General features: G+C 43.5%; 1 protein-coding gene and 1 long non-coding RNA gene across 12 annotated transcripts in view; one reads left to right on the top strand and one right to left on the bottom strand.

The window, feature by feature from the left end:
- LOC117752842 (ankyrin-3-like) overlaps positions 1 to 24345 on the bottom strand; it is a 76704-nt gene that overhangs the window by 40884 nt on the left and 11475 nt on the right. For 9 of the 11 annotated variants that reach the window (XM_034570521.1, XM_034570523.1, XM_034570531.1 and 6 more), the window contains exons 2-21: positions 18390 to 18491; positions 17429 to 17527; positions 16091 to 16192; positions 14405 to 14503; positions 11466 to 11651; positions 10643 to 10666; positions 9347 to 9445; positions 8676 to 8774; positions 8323 to 8421; positions 7896 to 8093; positions 6568 to 6666; positions 5461 to 5559; positions 4409 to 4507; positions 3924 to 4121; positions 3301 to 3399; positions 2535 to 2633; positions 1358 to 1555; positions 1060 to 1158; positions 549 to 647; positions 287 to 385 (exon numbers count right to left, since the gene is read on the bottom strand). In XM_034570521.1, the coding sequence (XP_034426412.1) occupies positions 287 to 385; positions 549 to 647; positions 1060 to 1158; positions 1358 to 1555; positions 2535 to 2633; positions 3301 to 3399; positions 3924 to 4121; positions 4409 to 4507; positions 5461 to 5559; positions 6568 to 6666; positions 7896 to 8093; positions 8323 to 8421; positions 8676 to 8774; positions 9347 to 9445; positions 10643 to 10666; positions 11466 to 11651; positions 14405 to 14503; positions 16091 to 16192; positions 17429 to 17527; positions 18390 to 18491 (2295 nt within the window). The remainder of the gene's footprint in view (positions 1 to 286; positions 386 to 548; positions 648 to 1059; positions 1159 to 1357; positions 1556 to 2534; positions 2634 to 3300; positions 3400 to 3923; positions 4122 to 4408; positions 4508 to 5460; positions 5560 to 6567; positions 6667 to 7895; positions 8094 to 8322; positions 8422 to 8675; positions 8775 to 9346; positions 9446 to 10642; positions 10667 to 11465; positions 11652 to 14404; positions 14504 to 16090; positions 16193 to 17428; positions 17528 to 18389; positions 18492 to 24345) is intronic. The other 2 variants (XM_034570533.1, XM_034570532.1) reach the window with 1 other exon arrangement.
- LOC117752851 lies at positions 9453 to 10420 on the top strand. Its single transcript, XR_004612157.1, has 2 exons — positions 9453 to 9620; positions 10356 to 10420. It is a non-coding gene; the product is annotated as an uncharacterized LOC117752851 (long non-coding RNA).

Here is a 24345-nt window from a genome sequence, read left to right as displayed (position 1 = left end):
AAGTGATGAAGGTGAGACCTCTTCTTCCTCTTAAGAGTGAAGAAGACTCATATTTTCATTGCGATGTGTGTGTGTTTTTTAAAAATATTTGGCACTTTCGCTAGAAACCAGAACAGATTACAAGCAACAAAGCTCAAGAGTAACATTAAAATTGAATGCATTAGATGTGTACAGCGTAGTAACTGACTGTGTGTGTATGTGTGTGTGTGTGTGTGTGTGTGTGTGTGTGTGTGTGTGTGTGTGTGTGTGTGTGTGTCTGTGTGTGTGTCTGTGTGTGTGTACTCACAGTGGTGAGCTCATTGGGCGACGCTCCGTGATGCAGCAGTAAGTTGATGATGTGTGTGTGTCCCTGCTGTGCAGCCTGGTGCAGAGGAGAGTAACCGTTCTGCAGAGGAGGTAAACAAAGTAAATAAAGTTTATCCTTCGTCTTCAAGTTGAGAGTTTTGTATTTTTCCAGTGTCACGTCCTCTGAGTGTTAAAAAACGTCATCGGGGGCCGGGCAGGAAAAGATATATATAGACACACAAACGGCACAAACAAATGGTTACCTTGGTCTTGGCGTTGACCTTCGCCTGATTTTTCAGCAGGAAGTTGACCATCTTCACGTTGCCATAGTGACAGGCCACATGAAGAGGAGTGTATCCCAGCTGATGACACAGAAAACACATCAATGAAACGTGTTCAGCAAAGAAACGGTTGTATCCCTCCGCCAACCAGCGCAGTTTATGTCTACATACTTCTTTAGTTTTTTACTTTGTCCTTTGACCTTTGAGCACTGAACTCATTTCATCTTTGAGTCCATGTGACAACTGATCAAAAGCTGAAGACATTTCCTCAAGCTGATCTCAAGATGGCACGTTCAAGAAAAACTAAATCTGATTGTGTCAGGCCACCATGACCTTGACCTTTGACCTCTGGCTACCAAACTCAAATCAGTTAATCCTTGAGTAAAAGTGAATGTTTGTACCAAATTTGAAGAAATTCCCTCACTGCCTTCTGGAGATATCGTGGTCACAAGGCAAAGCAATTGGCTACTCAAGAAGACATCTGTATCATTACCTTGGTCTCAGGGTCAACAGTCGCTCCCTGGTTGACTAAGACCTCAGCCACGTTGACTTTATCCTCCTGAGCAGCCAGGTGGAGCGGAGTCAGACCAGACTGACGGAGACAGAGAAGCAGGTGAATACACAAAAAGAGAAATATCTTATAATAAAAAGTTTTATCAAACTCAAAACCAAAAGAAATAATCCACAGTATAAGAGAGACTAACAGAGAAACACACTGTAAACATCACTTCCATGTCATAAGTACCACATCTGCACACGGACTAACATCTGCAGCGGCGGCAGTTCTTTACCTTATTGCCCGTGTCGATCGGAGCGTCTCGAGCCAGCAGCAGCGTCACGATGTCCACGTTTCCTTCCTGCGCCGCGAGGTGCAGAGGAGTGATTCCCTGCCGCGTCACCGTGTTGGTGGAGGCGCCGTACTCCAGCAACGTGGTGGTTATCTCCATCTGGTTCTTCTTAGCCGCAATGTGGAGCGGCGTGTAACCGTTCTGGGCACCGGGAAACAAACAGATGATTATTTGTTTGTTTCCTTTACACCGTCGTCCACTCACAGACATGTAGATCCTGTCCATCCTTTATTTATACTGCTTATCTTTATAGGGTGGTGGGGCAGCTGAGCCAATCACAGCTGACGATGGGCGACAGCCGGCGACAAACAACCATTCACACACACATTGTTTAAATGAATGTGAAGAATATCTTTTAATTAAATACTTAACGATGACTTCGATTATCTTGTGTGTTATGTTTCATTAAGTTGCAGTTTTATGATATTTACACCAATGAGGTTGTGTTTTTATTTAGGAAGATTAAGAAAAAACTACCCGACGGATTTTCACAAAATTTGGTGCAGCTACAAAAAAAAAATCTAGATCTAGTGAATGTAAATGTGGTTTCATGAAGAGACTGCTGGTTCTTGGCGGAGCTTTGAGCTCTAGTCCTAAAATGTGATTTATTAAGGTGCAGAGAACAAAATGTTACCACTTAGAGATTCTGGGTTTTACAGTTAAAGTCCAAATATATAGAAAAAGAAAAACTATTGACGTGAAAAAAGAAGAAAGTGTTTATTGAATATTCCATCAGGGTGAAAACAGCTAATGGAGCTGATTTCACTGGCAGCTCTTGCTGGAGAGATGCCGTTAGACCAGCCAATCACGTCGCAGCGTTCGGATATGGAACGTTCAGTGTAATTGCATGTGGGTGAGTGAAAGTAGGTCAACCCGCTTTCACCCCGAGCCAAAGAGAGAGGGAGGTTTTGGTGCATCAGTGCACTAAAGACCATTCAATTTCACCTCTCTCACACACACACACACACACACACACACACACACACACACACACACACACACACACACACACACACACACACACACACACACACACACACACACACACACACACACACACACACACACACACACACACACACACACACACACACACACACACACACACTTTATCTCTTACCTTCGCAGCAGCGTGCGGCGAGGCTCCCTGGTCGAGCAGGAGCAGCGCCACCTTCTGGTTATCATAGTGCGCCGCCACATGCAGTGGAGTTAGTCCACTCTGAACACACACGTACACAAACGAGCATTGTTAGGTGGTGATATGTATAAACAGTGTTTGTGCAGTTGTGATGGCGGAGGAGCCTCAGCATCGAGTGTAACCAACGGTGAGTCGGTCTCAGCTGTCAATCATGACGTTTAACCCCAGGTTTTACAGCATCAAATAACTAGTAACATCATTTCATGCTCTCCTCTGATTGGTCGGCTAGTAGACGTGAGTTGTTCAGGAGCAAATTGTGACAATTTATCATTAAACATCTAAATCAAAACATTCATGACCACCATTTTGGATTGACGACAAAAGATTTTACCATGTTTATCGTACAGTTTTCCTCTGGAACGGTCAAACGTCGTACCGTATCGAGATTTTTACAAACAACTTCCGGTTTCTGTAAATCTGTGCGTACATGGAAAACTGAGCTTTTGGGAAATGATGATGTCACAGTTAACTTCGTACACGCCCACTGTTGCTTAGACCTCGGTGTTCTTCTTTGGTAATTGACGAATTGTTGGAGCAGACTCTATCGCCCCCTACTGGCCCAGCATGCTAGTTTGATTAGCATCTCAGACAGTGAGGCTGTAAACTTGCCTTTGCATATAGGAGCTCACACACACAGTGTTTTTATTGCTCTCTCATTCTCTCTCTCGCCGGTGATTAAAGGATTTACCTTCCCAGCTGCGTCGGCCGGAGCGTTTTTCTGCAGCAGCAGGTTGGCGACCTCGATCTTCCCGTACTTTGCTGCGACATGTAAAGGAGTGAAGCCCTTCTGCAGACACACGGCAGGAGAGGGGAAGATTAACACAAACGTAAAACAGAATCTAATCTGAGTCATTAAAACACTTCCATCACTGGTTAGTTACACTTCGTCTAGTTTTTCTGTACGTGGCTGCTCAGTGGAACCACATGTGTTTGATCGACTCATTTGCAGTTTTGTGTGGTGACAACATGCAGAACTCATGAACTTGAAAATGACGAAACACAACATGACACAACGGGGTGTGGACGCAGGACGTGTGTTACATCAGATTCTTCAGCTATGAGGCAACGCTGATCCGTGACCGAGGTTCACAGTGAACTGCGAGCAGACAGGCGCAGGCTCCGTGTGTGTTTGAACATACGTGTGTTGTGTGCATGTGCACATGTCTGTGTGTGAGAGTGATTAATAAGAGTTGTAAGAGTTGAAGCAGGACTTTTACTCGCACTACTATGAAGTAATCTGATTACCTCTTCCACTCAAGAATACTATACTATTACTATCTCTATGTAACACAAACTTTATCTTATATTTACCTTCGTAGTAATGGCCTGACTCGCTCCTTGATCCAGCAGCGTGGCGGCCACGTCTCGGTGTCCCTCCCTGGCGGCCAGGTGTAAAGGTGTGTACCCGGAGCTGGTGGTGGCGTCCGGGTGCGCTCCGTTGGCGAGCAGCTGCTGGATGATGTCTTGTTTACCGAGGCGACTCGAGATGTGCAGCGGCGTCTGGTCGTCCTGGGGAGGGAGGGTTTTTAAAATTCATCAAACGAAGTAATGATAATAATATATTAACAGAATATCTACAGACACAAAATAATAGTCAGGGCACCAAACACTCGTTTCTCTAACACACAGACGACGACAGGAAAAGTTCTGCTCGGTAATAACCAGACAAAACCACACACACACACACACACACACACACACACACACACACACACACTGATTGGGCTCAGTCTATTTTCTGTTCAGATGAATGACAGGTGAGGTTTGTCTGAGGTCAAAGGTCACGCGTGGTCTACCTTGGCCTTGGCATCCACTCGAGCGCCGTTCTGGACCAGATATCGGACCACGTTCGATTGCCCCGCCCTCGCCGCCATGTGGAGCGCCGTCTCCCCCCTCTGCAACACACACACACACACACACACACACACACACACGGAAAGAAAGAAAAGGAGGGATTAAAAGTACTTCCAAAGTTCCCCTCCTTCCTCCTGTTAGAGGAACAGAGACCCCCCCCCCCCCCCTTTTCCCTCCACACCCTCCTCACCATAATGACGTCCTGTAATGCTCCGTTTCTACGGCAACCTGGCCACAGACACCGCGTGGGCGCCCAAATACTTGAGGTTGAAGAGTTGACTGTGCAGTACTCTTCTTCCCCCTCTGTGTTTGCTCCCTCTCTTTCTTTCTCTCTTTCCCCCCCACCTCTCCCTCTCTTCTTCTCTTTGACATTTAACATGATTTAAGCGTTAACGTGTTCGCCAGCGGAGTTTGTCGCCTCTAAAGACGAGTGCTGATGGACGACACAGCGTTAATGCACCCGTGTGCTCTCTCCTGCAGAGACTCCTCTCTGACTCCTCTAACAACGGAAACACGGAGGTTGGTTTCTACGACATAACGGAGGATACAAATAGCAGAAGAGGAAAGTAAAGATACTCAATTACAGGTCAAGAGCCTCCGTTTGAAATTCTACTAAAACCGGCGTTTTGAAACCACCTGGTGGCAAATGAAATACACAACACTGATCACCACGAACACACAGACGCTTGTTCAGCAGTTATACACAAACACTAGTTTTCATTTGGAGTTTGTTTATGTTCATGTGATGTTTACACAGCAGGAAATATACAGATTATTCCTCAGATGTCATTATCAAAGAAGACAAAGAAATGTAATTGAGGCTTGATATTTTTACAAAAACACAAATACAATCAAATGAGATTGAATTAATATATTCAAACTAATTTATAAAATAAATATATAATATATACATTAATACACATCTTTATTGCATCGTTTATTCTAAAAATGAAAGTTTTTAATTGATAGAAAGAAAGAAAGTCCCTGAACTCACCACATTGCTTGTGTTGGGTGAAGCTCCGTGGTTGATCAGCTGGTGGACGATGTTTTCATGTCCCATAAATGCAGCGACGTGGATCGGAGTCAGACCCGACTGGAGAATCACAACCACAGGAATATTAATAGTAATAATAATAATAATAGAACGATAATAATCTGTAAGTATGAATATCTACAATCTTTACGACCGGATTTGAAAGATTTATGGTTTCAGAATGAGCTGCAGACAGTTTCAGTTCATGCTTTAAATGAAACGATGCACCTCCTGTTTGCAGACACAGATTTATCATCAGCCTTAAAGAGAACGTCTCCTACAAACTCAGATCAAAGGGCTGAGTGTTCATTTAAGAAATCGCTCTTGTAGCTCTGTTTTTGGTCTCTACCGGCTCCAGGGGAAACGTCTCTTTAGCTGCTAATTGCTTCGCTAAGTCTGTGACTGTGTTCGTCGGCTGTTTACCGCTGAGCACATGTTGCACTGAAAACAGAAAACAACACAGTGACAGTGAACCGACACGGTGACGTCGACAAACACACAACGAGCCGAGTGTCGCTCTTAAAGATCCACAAAGCCGAGAGGAGCAGAAGCTTCATCGAGAGGACGTAGCCACAGGTAGAGATGACCTCACCACGATGATATTATTGACTTGATTTAAGAAAATAAGACTTATTAGATATTATAATACTCTTGTAGATTAACTTTTGTGTGCAGTTTTTAAAATGTCATTCTTCAAGGCCACTCCAGCTTTCAGACAAATGTAATAATAATACAAAATAAAGCACTTTTCCAGACAAGGTTACAAAGAACTTTACGATTAAAACAATTAAAAAAACTTTAAAAGACAGAAAGTAGAATAATCTAATTAATTTTTAACAGGGATTTAAAAGAGGAGAAGAAGTGAAGCAGTCTTATCTTCTCGGGGATGAATTTAGAGGAATAGAAAGTTTTCTGCTGAAGTACAAACTTCACCCAGATTAAAAAACTACACAGGCAGAAAACCTGTCGACCTTTTTCTCGTGATGCTCCCGGAAATTCAAGATCAAGTCGCTTTAACTCCGTCTTACTTTCCACTTACATGCCACACACACTCTCACACACACGTACCTCTGTGACGGCCTGTATGGATGCTCCATGCTTCAGAAGCAGCTCCATCACCTTGACTCGGTTCTTCTTACAGGCGATGTGCAGCGGCGTGAAACCATTCTGCAACACGGGGGGAAAACGTACATTTAAAAGTGTCCCAGAAACTCTATGTGTGTGTGTGTGTGTGTGTGTGTGTGTGTAGCTCTCGCAGAGCTGGTGCACGACAACATGGAAAATACAGTAAAAAGGGGGGGGGGACCTTCTTTTCCTTCATCCCCCTCCTCTTACCCCTCTTTTCTTTCACTCTTCCTCTCAAACCAGACGAGCATGTGTGGAAATAATTGACTGTACGCCGTTAAACAAAAATAAAAAGCACGCGGCACCGAAATAGACACTTTTCTTTACGACTCACTCTCGTCTCGCCAGCTCATACACTCCTCCCCCTCCTCCCCCGTCTTACGCTCCTGACTTTGAGGTTTCTGCTTCGATCCTATGACTTCATTTTCCCCTTTTCTCATTCTCTCTCTCTCTCTGGCTGTAAAGTCCCAGCGCTCTAACCACACCCAGGCTTCTCCCGTTACAGAGCGGAGATGGTTGTCTTCACGCCAGAGACAGCGGCTGCAAAGTCTCCTTCTGCCTCCTCGTCTGCTTCCTTCACCTCCTCTCTCTCCTCTCATGTTCTGTCTCTTCTCTTCTCCATTTGAATCCCTCATTTCGCTCTTTTTGACGTAACGGAACCAAAACGTAGGGATGAAGAGGAGGAAAGGAAAGAGCGGAGGGAGAGAGGAAATGACTTGAAAGGAGGAGGAAATCTTTGGTCAGTTGGGAGATGAAATCATCAAAACCTGATTTCGTCACTGAAACCTTAGATTCAGGTCTCTGCTGCAGGAATTCACCTAATTTTCTTTTACTTCACTTCCTCTCTTCCCTCTTTTCATACATGCACCTTCTCACATGAACCTGGTGGCTATTTTATGTTGTTTAAATGAGCTTTTACCTTAAAGGTTAAAAGTCTTTTTCTCACAAGCAGAGAAACATTTCCGTAACTCTTTAAACGTGGCTCAGGAATGAACTGAAACTGTTCCTCTAATGTTAAAACTATAGAGGGTCAATACACAGTGAGGTAAAAATACACTTCTTCCTCCAGCCTCTAAGGGTGCTGTAGTTTGTGTGAATACAAATGTTTTATACAAATACAAATAAAGCACAATGAAGATGTATTTCCGGATTATTGAGTTTCAAGGAGAAAGAAAGTCACCAATCATCTCAGTGTGAAAAGGAACGGGATGAAGAGAAAACCATAAACTTTGTAATTATGACTAAAAGCCCAGAATCGTATTGATCCTCACCAGAGCCTTGGCGTTGGGGTTGGCCTTCTTGTCCACGATGACCTTTGCCACCTTGTAGTGTCCGCAGTGGGCAGCTACGTGCAGCGCCGTCAGGTAGTCGTTGGTCACGTCGTCCACGGGCACCTCGTGGTGCAGCAGCAGCTGGACGCAGTTGAGGTGGTCGCCCTGCGTCGCCATGTGGAGGGGAGACAAACCGTTCTGGAGGGAAAACAGAGGAAGTAGATTAGAAAAAATGGATTTGCGAGTTCGCTGCGACCTTGACCTTTGACCTTCTACCACCAAACTCTAATCAGTTCATTCTTGGGTGCAACTGAACGTTTGTACCAAATTTGAAGAAGTTCCCTCAAGTCGTTCTCGAGATGTTGTGTTCACATGAATGCGACTTGACGTATGGACAACGTAAATAGACAACAGGGGGAAATCGAACCTTGGTCTTTGACAGTATCGGAGCTCCTCTGTCCAGCAGCATCTCCACCACCTGCTCGTGACCACTCCTGGCTCCACAGTGAAGAGGAGTCAGACCGTCCTGGGAGAATCAACCACAAACAGCAGCTTCAGTGAAGGTCTCACTGCAGACGAGCCCTCGCTCCCCCACACAGGTCGGTTTGAGGATTTCATCACATTTAAACAATCACGTGTTTGTCTGAGAGGTTGAAGAAAAACCTTCAGCTGCTTCTGACACCTTGTAAATGAAGATATTAAACACGTGTGTGTGTGTGTGTGTGTGTGTGTGTGTGTGTGTGTGTGTGTGTGTGTGTGTGTGTGTGTCTGTGTGTGTACCTTGGTCCGTGCATCTATCTTGGCGCCCCTCTCCAGCAGCAGTCGCACCATGTTGCCGTTCCCTCGTTTGGACGCTACGTGCATCGGCGTGATGTCGTTCTGAGGAGAGAGAAACGATCCATTAGGTTTTCATCGCTTCATGTTTGTCTGTTGTTGATGACTTCAGAACTGATGATACTGAAACTTGGAGTAGAGGACGGGAAACGGGCCAAGAACCAACCCATTCAATTCTGGCCCGGATGCAGACAAAGGGGCAGATCCTTGAATTCTTTATTACCTTCTTTGGCATCGTGAGATACAACGTTTTGTTTATGACATTCTGGTTGATTCCTCAAGAGCTAAATTCATCGATCTTTATGAAACTGGTACAACTTAGGGTTAGAGTTAATTCTAATCTATTAAAGCACTGATTGACGTTAATTAAAACACACACACACACACACACACACACACACACACACACACACGAACACACACACACACACAGCTATAGATTCCTACATGTCATCCTGCCCTCTAGTGTGAGAGTGTTGGAGTGGTTGCAGCAGTACTCACTTCAAAAGGCCTGTTAGAGTGTGTGTGTGTGTGTGTGTGTGTGTGTGTGTGTGTGTGTGTGTGTGTGTGTGTGTGTGTGTGTGTGTGTGTGTGTGTGTGTGTGTGTGTGTGCCTACCCTCGCCTTGAAGTCCACAGCTGCTCCTCTGTTCAGCAGCAGCGTTGCTACGTTGATGTTTCCGTAGTGAGCCGCGATATGAAGAGGAGTGAAGCCGCTCTGAGGGACGAGGGACAAACCAAAAACAGAATCACTCAACGGGAGAAGAACAGAAGCGTCCTGACGAGCCGCGAGCAAAGCATGATGGGACATCGCATACAGCAGCGGTCGGCCGACAGCGGAGCAAAGCAGACCAGCAAAGCATCAGTCCAACATGCTCTGAAAGTTTAAACATGTGAGACTCTCTGGTCACTTTACTAAAGCAACACTATCTTACCTTTTTACCTTAAAACAGCAGCTTCATTAAAATGAGTTTTAAAGGTTCAGAGTTAATTACGGTGTGTTTCTTCTATTTCTTCTATTTTATAGGTGTACCTAATAAAGTGACCACTGAGGATATTGCGTATTTGTACCCTCCTTTTGAAAAAGTCATGTGAACCAGGGTTGAAGTGGATAAAATAAACAATAATATAAATATGAACAAACCAATCAGCTCCTCTCAAATAAAAAAAGTTTGTGAATCTGGGAAAATGCAAACTCTGGGTGTCCAATTGTCCTTTTTGCAAAAAATGTTGTAAACGTTCATCTGACAGGATAAAAACAACATGCAGGTGAACATGCATCTGTATTAGTGACACAGAGTCGAGATAGAATTGGCTGCTTTAATGAAACCTTAACAAAAAACTTTAAAATATGAAACTCAGACAATCTGAGAAGGTTTTGTTGTCTAGAAAAAGAGTTTCATTTAGTTTTCTACTTTTATTGTGAACTGTGTGATTCTTTGATTCATAAGACAAAAAAAATATTGATTTTGTAAATACGTGAAGACTGAGTTTACTGTTTACGTATGAAACATATAAATTAGCCAGTTAAGTGGAGAAAGCCTGAGAGAAGAGAAATAAAGCTTTTATTTGTTATAGAAATGTAACTTCTTCCTTCTTTTCTTCTCGTTTTCTATTTAAAATACCAGAAAAAGGACCAAAAGCAGCAAACGACTGCAAACACACAAAGCAAAGTCGAAAAGCGAAGCAGGCTCAAAAAAACAAGACACAAGAGGTGGAACGGCAAAAGCATTCGTGCCAGCAGACAGAAAGCTTTGGCTCTGCAATGACCGTGAGTGAACGAAGAGGAGAGGAGGAGGAGAGGAAGAGGAAGAGAAGAGAAGAGAAGAGAAGAGAAGAGAAGAGAAGAGGAAGAGAGGAGAAGAGAAGAGAAGAGAAGAGAAGAGAAGAGAAGAGAAGAGAAGAAGAGATGTACCTCTGTTGTTCTATTCACCATCATCTAGAAGGGAAAAAGGAACAAGGGGAGCGGCAGGGTAAGAAAAACGAATAGAGGGAGGAAGAGGAGGAGGAGGAGGAGGAGAGAATGGGGTGGTTAGTGCACCACAACAAAAACACCAACAACACCACCACCAACAAAAACACCAACAAAAACACCAACAACAAGAACATCAACAACAACGCCATGGCTGCACCAAGCTGCAGGATGAGCATGTGGGAATGAACTAAAAGGAAACGTCTGGACGATGGATTCTCCTCCATCGTATCTGATTTCTTCTACATTAATATCTCAGTTAATAAAAACAACCCGGTTCATTGTCCTGAGACTTTGAGGTTTTTGTTCGAGCCCAGAGATTTAAATACGTTTTCTTAAAAGCCCCAACTGGTTCACCAAAATTTTTTAAATAAAACAATGTCAGAAAACGTTTTTTGGCTGAAGTATGACAGCAATTTCGTAATTTTACGAGAAAAAAGTAATAATTTTACAATAATAGTCTAAATATTATGAGAATTAAATCATAATTGAGAAGAAAGTCGTAATATTATGAGAATGAAGTTGTAATTTAATGACAAAAAAATCATAATATGAGGAAAAGGTCAGAATATTACGAGAATTGAGTCATAATTTAAAGAGGCAAAATATTAAGAGAGTTTTTAAATGACTAAAGTGACTCAAACACTGGTTCGGTGAATATGAGTCGTGTCCATAATTCACGAAGCTGCAAAGAACCAGGACAATAATGAAGAGAATGACTTCCTGTCTGACAGCAGGTCGTGATGGGAGCTGTAGTCCTGCCTACCTTGGACTCCACGTCAGCGTTGTGGTCGTTCTGGAGGAGGAGGGCGGCGGCCTTGGTGTCGTCCTTCCGTGCGGCGATGTGCAGCGCCGGGAGGCGGACCTTCCCCTTGGTGTCGTTCTCCAGCAGGAGGGAAACCACCTGGTCGTGGCCCTGCTGCAGCGCCACCGCCAGGGGAGTGAAACCGTCCTGAGAGACCAACACACACACACACACACAGTCACTGACTCTGTGGGACGACTGGAGTTAAGCTGCAGAGCAAATGTAAATGTAATGTTTTCTTCTCAGCTTCACAAAGTGTTCACTCACACATCATCTATTATTATTTACAGTCAAATCCTTTACATGCTTGAAAAGTTTTGAAACAAAATTCCCATGTTTTATGGTTCTCAGGTTTGCGTGTGGGAGAATGGCTCCATAGCGCCCCCTACAACACTTAACGAAGCAGCCCCCCCCCCAGGGCGCATTTCACCTTCATGAATGAAATGTGGTCGGATCATGTGTTAAAAATCACACACATTGTTTAATCTGCTCCAAACGTCACATGTTTGATGTGAATCAGAGTCTGAAGAACCTACAAATGCCAATATACAGTTAAAGTAATCGCGCCACCTACTGGCAACTCGAATAAAAGCCCTCCCAAAAACACACTGCATGGAATATGATCAGTTTGATTTATACAGAGCTGAATATTATTTCTATCGTATCTCTGAAGACGTCTCAGAGGAACAGCTGGCTAACATGCTAATGTTTAGCAGACGATGTTCGTCATGGTCCCAGCACTGAACACAAATAAACATTTCACTACTCTGATGTTTTATGGATGAAACATATTGATATTAAATCACAAAAACAATCAGATGAATCAATGATGACAATAGTTGCTATTTGCACACACACACATAATCTGTGTTAATTTAATTTTAATTTTCTTTGATGAGTCATGGATGATGGTGCTGGTAGTTCTGCTTTGTTTCTCATTTATTGTGTGTGTGTGTGTGTGTGTGTGTGTGTGTGTGTGTGTGTGTGTGTGTGTGTGTGTGTGTGTGTGTGTGTGTGTGTGTGTGTGTGCGTGTGTGTGCGTGTGCACAGGATGCCGACTGTCTGGATAAAACTAAGTCAGCATCATCATCACAGCCACACATCAAAGTAGAACCTCCCCATGGAGACAGGGGCTGAACACACACACACACACACACACACACACACACATAAATTCAAGTGCATAAATTTAGCCATTTGAAGAATTTCTAAAGTCATAAGTCGCCCCTCAGCTGCTCCGCCCTCGTGTTTCATCATCTTCATCAGAGATTCAGGAGAAAACAAAACCATTTTAATGTCCTAAAAATACCTCGACACACAACAACAGCAAACAAAGACACACTAACGGGCTTTTTGATCTCAATCTACAATCTGAAGGACAAACAGTGACACAGCAAATTGTCTCAAACCTCAAAAACCTCAACATAAATAAATGAATCTATGTCTAACATGTATGATTCTTGTTAACGTGAATTTAAAAACATGAATTTTAATATCAAACAGCCTGAAACCGCAGCAGAGAAAATATCGAGGACAAATGTGGATTTAACTTATTATGATGTTTTACAGTTTCTGCAAAATCACAATATATGGAACAACAGAAAGACCAAGAGGAGACATAAGATCCAAAAAAACAAGGAGTTTCTAATCTATTCAGCCTCGTGTTATTCTGAAATGCAGAAATATGAATTATTCAACACCGGGAGTTTCTTCCAACATGGATATACATTTCCCCACATGAATAATTCATCCTGTCTCCCACCGGAGGAGGAAAGGAGGAGGACGGGGAGACGAGAAGGAGGCAGACAGAAGGAGGAACGACGGAGGTGGAGAAAAATACGAGATGAGAGGAGAAGACGAGCGGGGAGGAGAGCCAAGGAGGTGAAAGGAGGAAGAGGAAGAGAAGGAGGAAGAGGAAGAGGAAGAGGAAGCCATGGGGTGTTGTGAGGAAGAAGAATCTAAACTCCTCAGTGACACAAACAGATTCAGTCGTATATTCAGAAAACACAAGCGGCTGCGTCATGAGACAAAAGTCACGTCGCTGAATAAAAAAACAACCGTGTTGCTTTGTTGTGACTTCTGAATTTCTTTTTTAATAATGTATAATATATTTTTATAATATTTTATGTTTGATCAATAAATGAATGTAAACTTTAAATTTTTTAAATGTATTTAATTATTTATTTCTACATTTATTTATTTTTAATAGAACTAAACGTTTAATAAATAATAAATGAATGCAGAAATACATTTATTAATTAATGTAAAAATACAGAAACTGCTTTTTTTATTATTTTATTTAATGACTAATTTTCACATATATTTATTTTTAATAACATGATAATTTTAATAATATTTAATGTTTAGTAAATATATAAATAAATTAATGAACTAAGGTAGGAATACAGAAACAGCTTTTGTCATGCAAACTGCATTTATTGTTTCATTTATCAATGTATTTAATTATTAATTTTCATCTATTTATGAATATATCAACTTGCAAACTCAAAAAGTTCAACCATTGGTGAAATGTCTTCCTGTGCTCGTCTGAGTTGAACTATTAGCAACACTGCCCCCCCACGACTCCCAGTGGTACTGCTCTGCTCTGTTGAGTGTGTAAACTTGCAGACGACGAGCACCAACACACACAGGACGAAGTTTATTGTTTGAAACGTTGAAGGTAAATGAGCCTCCAGTCTGGATGAGCCGCTGGTGGCCGGCACCTATTTACCACCTGCACCACAGAGTCGTGAGGCTGCAGTGTAATTACAGGGCGGAGAAATGAGGGGTTGGGCCTGAGGGTAGTTATCCGAGGCTGCGAGGGGCTCAGCAGCGTAAACAGCAGTTAAAGTGTGTTTGTACAGTAAATGATGTGTTTGTGTGTGTGACAGTGTATTTACCTCGGTGGCGATGCTCTGACTGGAGCCGTGGTCCAATAGATACTGGACCACAACCATGTGGTTCTCCTGCGCCGCCATGTAGAGCGGAGTGAAGCCATTCTGGTGGAGGAGAGAAGACACAGTCATCATCATCATCATCATCATCATCATCATCATCATCATCATCATCATCGTGTCTGTGTTTTAAACAATGAGGGGATCACATCTGAGACTAAACAGTCTGAACTTAACTTCTCTGCACAGGAATAAAAACTGAAGTATCGTTATTATAACTCGTCCATACTAACACGCCTTAAACACACGTATCATGTGACCCCTCACACACACATGGCGTGCACGTGCCGGTGTAAAGAGGAATTGCAGGAATAATATATACGTAGCTCGTCTCCTCCACATACAAACAGCTGTATTATTGTAAAATGCAGAATTTAACAGCACATCAGCCGTGAGCAAAGACAACAGTTTCCTCCTGGAGAGGGTCATGTGACGGGAGCCTGACCAATCGGCAAAGGTTACGTGTGAGTTGTGAGTGTCTACGTCGTCTGTTTCTGTGCGTCCAGACTAAAACGCAGCTCTAGAACTCTGGAGTAGTGTGGACACCAGACGTTTCCATGGCAGAGTAATGTGTTTTCAAATAAAAGCAGAGTAATGTGGCCTGAGAGCGTGAGAGTGATGAGACCAGACTGTCCGATGCTTACACTTTTAAACGCAAGTGTCAGGCTTCAACTCAAGCTTTACATGATATAAAAAAAATCAAGGGGTAGTGAAACTTTCTCCTCGTGTCCAACTGCAGCTCTGTTGCTAGGCAACAGCGGCAAGGGGAGGGACAAGCTGGTGACGCAAATCACAGGAAACCTTCGTAGAGGAGACGTCTCATTTTTGGTTCGGCCTTCACTGGCTGTGTGTCCCCTGAAGAGACACAGCTTGTACGTCCTGTATGTTGCTGTGTATGAAAATGAGAATCTATAACATCATCAATATTTCAGTTTGCAGTAACTGTTTGTGAGCTGTGTTGATCATCAATAGCACGGCTTTGTAGGAATATGGAATTTTTGCACTAATGTCATTAAGTCTCTTGATTTTTCAGGGATTTAATTTCATTAAAAAGAATTTGCTCCATCATGATATATTGCTACGGTTTTATTGTATCATAGCCGGGACCTTTTCTCTCTGTCCTCTACAGCTGCATATAGACTTTCTGAGGATCGTGGAGTACATACTGTCACCTCCGCACATACCTCACACCTGATAAGAGCGAAGATAAGAGCTGATCTGGGGTTGGAGAGGTGTGTGTGTGTGTGTGTGTGTGTGTGTGTGTGTGTGTGTGTGTGTGTGTGTGTGTGTGTGTGTGCGTGCGTGCGTGCGTGTGGCCATGAAAACAGTTCTCCACAGCAACACAAATATCCCAAATCCACTTTAGCATTGAAAATAAATCTCCTCCTCCTCCTCTGTTCTTTGTATTTATCCTCGTGTCCCTCACATATTTCATTTGAAGTTCAAAGTCAAAATCGCAGCTGTGATCAAGGACAAATAAAACACATCCGCAGTTAATTGACCACATCAACGTTTCACAGGATTAGACCAACGACTAGTTGCTGTGGTGACCAGACCAGTGGTGTGTGTGTGTGTGTGTGTGTGTGTGTGTGTGTGTGTGTGTGTGTGTGTGTGTGTGTGTGTGTGTGTTACCTGAGACTGTGCGTTGACGTTGGCTCCGTGTGTCACCAGCTCCTTCACCACGTCCGTCTGTCCGGCGAGAGAAGCTATGTGCAGCGCTGTGTTTCCTTTCTGCTTGAAAAACATCAGAAACATCTGATTACAAAGTGAAATCGTTTTTGTTGTTTATACGAGTCCGGTACAGTTTCAGTCTAAGTGCATGTTATTCCCCAGAGGTCACCGTGACCTTTGACCTTTGACCACTGAAATGGGATCAGTTCATCTTTTAGTCCAAGACATTGAGAGATGTTCAACATGCACACAAATCTACTCCGTTAATCTGTGATTTTTTAAAGTCGTTCTTGAGATATCAGGTTTACAAAAATGCGACGTAGAACCTGAAACCAAACTGCCTCCGGCCTCTGGCTTTCCACTGGTGTGGAGACAGAGAGAAGTTTGTAATGAGAGGAAGTTTCAGGCACTGAGCCTGTTCCGGAGGCACCTGTTGTGTTTGTGTCAGCGAACAGCAGCTGTCGCCGTGTTGTCGTTGCCGCCGCCGCCGCCACTGGAATCCCCACATTTACAATCTCCTCATTCCTGAATCTGAACGACTGAATCTCTTCGTTCTTCTCACGTTTCTCCTCCTCTGCTGAACTAGAGCCGCAGCTACGTTAGAAAACACCGTTAGCCTTCCTGGCCCGACATTTCCCATGATTCATTGCGCTTCAGTGTTTTTCAAAGAAGTAATGGCGTCAACACGTGAGGCGAAAACATCAGGAGAACGTATTTTAAAATGTTAGTTCTCAACCGACACAGGTAAAGGTAAACAAGTTTTTAAAAAATCTGGTTTTCAACATTTTGAATCAACTGATTAAACCGATTTCTGTCCGTAGCTTTGTTGCTAGGCGACGGCTATAACACCGGCACAAGCTGGTGACGCAATAGGAAGACTAGACCATTTTATTTCTTTTAGGTTCATGAAAACCAAACGTAACAGTGCATAACGTTTGAAGACAGGTTTCATTTTTAAAGCCCGTTTGGGGTCGAGGTGATTTACAGGCGTGGCCATGTAACTGCACATCGCCGGGTTCGGTCGCACATAATTAGATGCACCACCCAGTGCAAGTGGAAAACACTGTCCTGCAAACGACAAAACACGTTATTTCCTTCCACTAAATCACGTCGCTGCACCTCGGTGCAAACACACAACCGTTTATCTCTTTAACTGCTGCTCAGGCAGTGTGACTTTGAGAAGGAGCTGACGCAGCAAACTCCAGTGTGTGTGTGAATTCATGCATAGCCCGAGTGAGCCACTGTGTGTGTGTGTCTGTGTGTGTGTGTGTGTGTGTGAAACTCCCGGGTGGCACAAACCTTGGTTGCTGCGTCCACGTTGGCGCCCTGCTTGATGAGTTCAGCCACCACCTCCACATGTCCCTCCTTTGAGGCCAGATGAAGCGCGTTCAGGCCGTTCTGGAGACGAGAGACATTTTAAAACGAACATAAGGGGAATAATTAGATCCTGAACATATCGACACTCTTCCTTTAAATAGCTGAGGACGTGTTTTCTCTATCAGACTCTTACTTTGCTGCTTCTAGAGCTGCACTGAACGGACATTTTTCTGTATTTCCATATTCTGACGGGGTCTGAAAATGTTCTTCCAGTTTATAGACATTAAACTGGAAGAACACAAATATCTAAGGATGAAAAAGAGAAACCAAACACGTAGAAGTCACCGATGAAGAGTTAACCTCGGAAAGACGACGAGATTCGAGAACTTTTAACGATAAATATGTCATGTGCCTCCTCCATGATCTACCGAGGCGCCACCCCTCACCTGAATATGAGATTTTTCTGTTGTTGTGAACGACAAGGACAAACATCTGTATAAAGGTTTCGTTAGTTATGTCGTTAAACAGCTGGACACGCGATTTCCTGTAAGAATAATACACGTTTAGTGCACGTGAGTCGAAAATAACATCACCAACTATTGGCTATCGTCTGACACGCCCCCTAATAAAGCAGGTAAAGCGAAAGCGGAGGTCGACATTTCCAACACGCGCTGGAAGTGGTTGACCAATCACAACAGAGTGGCCCAGTTGACCAATCAGAGCAGACTGGGCTTTTTCAGGAGGGGGGGCCTTAAAGAGACAGGAGCTAAAATCTAGAGTTTCCGACAGAGGCTGAAAAGAGGAGCTGCAGCGATGGACAGCATTTAAACCTTTTACAGTTATAACACTAGTTTAGATGTTGATGTCTCCTTTAAGTTGACGACTGGTATCAGCTTCCTGACTGAAAGATTCCTGCATCCCCACAAAATGCTAGAGCACATACCTGATTGCATATGTTGATGTCGACTCCATTTTTCAGGTAGTCCAAAGCTTTCTCCAGGTTCCCGGCCCGAGCTGATCGCAGATAACAGGCATTTACATCCGTCTGCAGGAGAACACAGAAAGAGAAAGTTCGTCATCTCGACCTCAGCAACGCACAGAGCGCTGACGAGTACAAGGTCCCCACATGTGCAGGAAAACCAGGAAACATAACAACCTGCTCGTCTCCAAGAGAAAATTCCAAATCTCTTTTTGCACTGAAGCAAATAGGACATCTGGGAGCTTGTCCCAGGCTGTTTAATATTTCAGAAATAGGGAAGCAAATATTTAAATGTATTTATGAGTCATTCAATCCCTGTGAATCCCTGCGACGAGACATGAGCTGAATTTATCCCTTGAAGCTTGTACATTAACTAAAACAACAACAGGATCAGGCTGAATGAGGAACACAGTAATTTGCAGTCAACCTGCAGTCATCGGGCTGAGCGCAGGGAAGTAAACACGCCGCGTGTGCACATGTTTATACGAGTCTGTGAGGACTTCAGGGTGCGGCCGAGCGTACGACCGTGTGAAGACGGAGTGTGGATGTTGAAGCTGGCTGAAAACACACGGGAAAGACAGACATACAGGAGTCGGTGTGTGTGTGTCTCTGATTTCATGATTGCAGTCCAGTGCTACAGTCCACCACACCCAGTCAGAGAGAGCACAGGATGGGAACTCTCCAGTTACACTGTGCTGCTGGCAACCTGCAAGATCCTCTAGCAAGTGCACACACACAGACAGACACACACACACACACACACACAAGGCAGTGCACAGTCAGTAACAGGACGATAGTGTCATATCAGAGGTCGCATGTTTTCAGTTTTGCATCCGTGCTCCTTCACAAACCAGCTGCTTGTTTGCACTGAACAAACATTAACCTCGTAAAAACTGTCACAAGCTGATTCACCGAGTTACAGCGACGAGCATCACTCATGAACACACAGGATGAAACACCCGGAAACAGGGAAGGAACAAAAGAGGTGGTTTAATTTGAGTCTATTACTGCAGGTCACTTTTACAGTTTCAGAAAGAAAAGCTGCAACCAGCATCACCACAGACCGAACAACAGACCAGTCCCAACAGGAAGGTTCAGAACAGACCCTGCAGCAGTTAAATTACATTTCAAACAAATCATCTGAAACATTTTGAAAACAGAAAGTGAGTTCATGTAATAATAATGAGAGAGAATGATGATAATCCACCTAAACCTCCCCTGATAATCAATATATGATAACTGATTTCCACCATATAAGGAAACTGCAAACTTTAAAAGAAAAAGAAAGCAAAGAAAAATGAATAATTTATGTTTTAAAGGGTAAAAAGTTGATGCTTATGAGCCTGAGACTGTAAATATTGTGTATTTATTGTATATGTCGTGAGCATCTAAACTGCAAGTGATTCTTTTTTGTTTGTCATTTAATTTTTCTGTTTGTGATGAAACCGTCCAGAAACTATTCAAAATCCTCTGAACTTTTTTACGTCATCTCAATAATTATCTTACGTCGTCGTCTACTGCTCCATGATCTGTGTTATTGTAGACAGATTGTTGGCCAAAGCTGATCGCTGAGCTCACTTCCCCACTCAGTGAATGGATGTTATCGCAGTTCATCATCTCACACACACAGACACACACACACACACACACACACACACACACACACACACACACACACACACACACACACACACACACACACACACACACACACACACACACACACACACACACAACACACACACACACACACACACACACACACACACACACACACACAGTATGTTTTGGGTGTCAGCATCCAGTCAGTGGTGCGGAGACGAGGGGGCTTACTGACTGTCAGACTGGGACCATGACATCACACGCACAAGTTAAATTAAATCACTGATAATGTGAGTATTTTACAAAATAAATGCATAATAATAATATTTAGAATCATTATTACCGGTTCTATCGTTATTATTATTGGTAACACTTTGCTTTAGCTTCCTTTATTAGTATTTATATAGAAATACAGTGGTTGTAAAGAGATAGAAGTGTAAGAAGATCAACTGTAAATCCTCCTGTGGACGAAAATGAAGGAAGCTGCTCGAACACAGATTATGAATGATTATGATCTTGTTCAGGTTAAGATAATCAGAGCAGGCTGTTTACATGGCAGCATCTTATTCAGACTATCGGCTTCCTCGGGTTAATATCAGATTATTGGTGTCCAGGTAAACACACAACATGACGTTCTGACAGAAATTCCAATCACGTAACCTGACAGTGAAATGAAGGGACCGTCAAACCTCTACGTCTCTACTGGAGTCAGGAGAGAACAAGAACAAGAGTCAGGATCAGTGACAGGATGTTTACATCTTTGTGTGGGTGATTAAATAGTGTTTGGGTTTCAGAGCTGAAGAGAAAACTCTCTTGTTCTGTTCAGACGTTTCAACAAAAGACTGAGGAAAGACAAAAGAGAGAGATAACGATAAAGAGACGCAGAGAAGCTGTTGACTATCAATAGACAGCACAGTGCACGTATGTATATAAGCCACATGATCCTATGGAAGCCATTCCACGACTAAATTAGAACCAGTTAAAATGTCTCCTATTCAAATGGATGCTGGAGCTGTGTCACACCTCCCGTATCGTCTGTAACACTTTGAACAACCTTTGGAAGTTTGAGGTCAACTCTTAAGCTTTCAAGAAAAAGTTGCATGAAATAATTATCTTTTGTTCAGATGATTATATAATTATATAAACTTTCTCATTATGAGTTCCACATACTAAGAATTGTGAGTTGCAGCACGTTTAAGGGACTGGGTTCTTTGAAAGCTGTTTTTTAAATGTTCTAGTCAAGAAGCTTTTACACTTCAAGCATCATAATAATATTAATAATAATAATATTAAAACAAAGTGTGGTCAAACTATAAAAGATGATCTCATATGAAGTGAATATACTGTATTTCTATAAAATGACATAAAAGCTCATATGAATGATGAGAAACCAAAACTATTAGATTTATAAAAACAATAAAGTCACCGACATCCATTCATCCACACAGTCATATCATCGTATATATCATTCACACAGCATGTTGACCGGACCAGCCGGGGATCGAACCGCCGACCAGAAGGTCCTAACCCGGCCAGAACCTGAATATACCGGGAATCGCTCTAATCCGAGATTTTATATTTGTATTTTCTGTTGTTTTCAGGCCAACGTGACACAAAAAACTAAGTTAGTTCCATAAAATGCTCAAAAATCATGTTAGGTGAGCAATTTCAAGTTTTAGTTTTTACATTAAACTTCTGTTTCCGTGTCCACATTCGAGCTGAAGACTTTAATCTGCAACGGTGAACGACGATACATCCTTCAAACGTCTTCCAGCTTCGTTCTCGTGAGACAAACCAAACGTTTAACGACACTAAACCTGCCTCTGCACCTACTTTTTTAAGTTTTAATGTCTGCAAAACTGATTTTATCTCCTGTAATCTGTTTAATTGTGTTCTTATTAAAAAAAGATGGTTTAATAACAGATTTGCACGGAAAGTGGTGGATATACAGGATGGTTCTGTCTGTGTTTGTCTGTTAGTTAGCAGGATTACTGACAAACTACTGGACAGATAACTTGGTGAAGGACGGTTTGGGTCGGGGAAGAACACATTATGTAGCAGATCCAGGATTTTCTTTACCTTTGCAAAATACAGTGTTTTTTGACTATTTGAAATTTGGTGCAGCTTGAATGACTTCTAAGGGACAGTTGTTGGAGGTGTGAGCTCGACTGAGTGACATTCTAGTTTTAAAATAGATTTTCTTACAGAATGAACACATGTTCTTTGAAAAACTCCGGATTCAAACATTCGGATCTGATTCAACCTCCGAGAGAATTTACTGGTAACAGCAGAGTGGAGACTTGTTAAGTGAAACTTTATTTCTCCGGGAGAGAAATGCAAAGAATGCGACAGTCGCTCTTTTTCCACGACACGGAGCTTCACGCTCATACAGTTACACACATTCCGACAGAGGAGCTGCCCCCAGCCGACTGCACCGAGGGAGCAGAGACTGTGACATGACACCACACGTCCATTCAATGAAACACGCGTTAAAATCTGATTATATCTAAACACCTCGGTACGTTAAATTCACATCCTCCTGCGGATTCTTTCCAAAGTGCCACTTCAGCTGTGACCCATGACGATGTCACAACACACGCTGCAGACGCTGTGTCACACATCAGCACGTTCAGGAGACTTCTGATCAGCTGATTTAAAAAAAGCTTCCTCTAACATCTCTCCCTCTTCTCTTTCCCTGGATTTCTCTCCTTTTTGCTCTTTCATTCTCCTTTTTCCGTGCGAACACACAGAGCATGCGCTGCAGTCCAAGGTCAGGTGCTCCCATTCACACGGCTGCAACATGGAACTGGGGCCACAGCAAACTGCACAGGCTCATTTGTGCATAATAACCAGCAGGAGGTAAAGATGTATAACAACAGTGAGCCAGGACACAGTCATATGCTCACACACACACACACACACACTGTATATAAACACGCACACTGCAGCAGAGTGGTGCAGCAGAGTTGCAACAGCCACCCGTCCCATCCACGACCACCGCCGACCCCCCCCCCCCCCCCCACAGCCTCTAACCTCCCACAACCCGTCCCACAATATGTCCCATCTCTGGAGCCATGACCGCCGCACACGCCACCGTCAGCTGAGCACCTCTGAGTCTGGCTAGAGGTGATGCAGAGCCGAGAGGTGAGGTCAGGTGAGCGTGCCGACGGTCGGCTCTGCTCGGCGGCGTCATTTCTCTAAAGTGCAGTAACGACTTACTTCTGCCAGATAGTCCGCTGCCTCCTCCACTGCCATGTTTCCCTCGGCCCGCAGCTCAAAGTGTGAAACCTGAGCACTCAATTACTGTGGCAGCTATAGCCTTAGCCTGCGAGCCAGGCAGGGAGGGATGGGGGGGCAAGGGAGGAGAGGGGGAGGGACGGTCTGTGTGAGAGGGAGGGTGAGGGAGAGGCCGAGAGTGAAAGGCTACGTGTGTGTGTGTGTGTGTGTGTGTGTGTGTGTGTGTGTGTGTGTGTGAGAGAGAGAGAGGGGGAGAGAGAGAGGGAGATAGGGGCATTATGTCACGGCTAAAAATACCTGGCTCACAGTGACAAAGTCCAGAGCATGGAGGAGTAGGAGGAGGAGGAGGAGGAGGAGGATGGGGGAGGAAGGGGGGAGGCAGACGAGTTCCGGCGTTAATCTCAAACCAACTCTCACCGGAACAACACCGGATCAGACGCTGCTCTGAGTGTGTCAGTCTGCCAGCAGAGTATGAAAAGGAAAACATGAAACTTTTTACCAACTTCCACTTACTTTACAGATTGATAACAAACAGCCGACAGCTCTAACGTCGCCAAGTGTTTACTTAGTTTTACATATAACTATAAGAATATAATAATCCTGTAAAATTCGGCTGGTTTACAAATAAAATAAATAAATAAATTGGTCCGTTTAAAGCTGTTTAATTCAGATTATCTCTTCACTTTGGAGACGATGCATCTGATGACCCAGACCTACGAGCTGAGGGTGGACATGGCTTTGAGGGTCGGCGGGTCTACACCCAGTTCTCCTCCTTCTCTGTTGGTTCACAGGGATGCAAGATGAATCTGGGAAGTTTTACACTTTTCCTATGTCTAATATAAGCAAAACTATAGGATAAGTACTTCAATCCTGACCTGAGTAAAGTGCAGCTCCAGTAAAAGCACTTTTAAGAGTTTTCTCTAAAGCCGTTCTCAGGCACGGAGGATCTCGAGGTTTTTCACTTCACACATGCACGACACAGTGAGAGATTCTCCGCTAACACGTGTTCACAGCAGCAACAAATCCTCTGATCACCTCAAACTCTCTCGACATCTGAGTCTGTGTCTTTCACGTGTGTGTC

Source organism: Hippoglossus hippoglossus, chromosome 19 (genome assembly GCF_009819705.1).
Source record: "Hippoglossus hippoglossus isolate fHipHip1 chromosome 19, fHipHip1.pri, whole genome shotgun sequence".
Lineage (NCBI taxonomy): Eukaryota > Metazoa > Chordata > Actinopteri > Pleuronectiformes > Pleuronectidae > Hippoglossus > Hippoglossus hippoglossus.
Note: the sequence above shows the minus strand (reverse complement) of the source record. Positions and strands in the feature narration are given on the sequence as shown.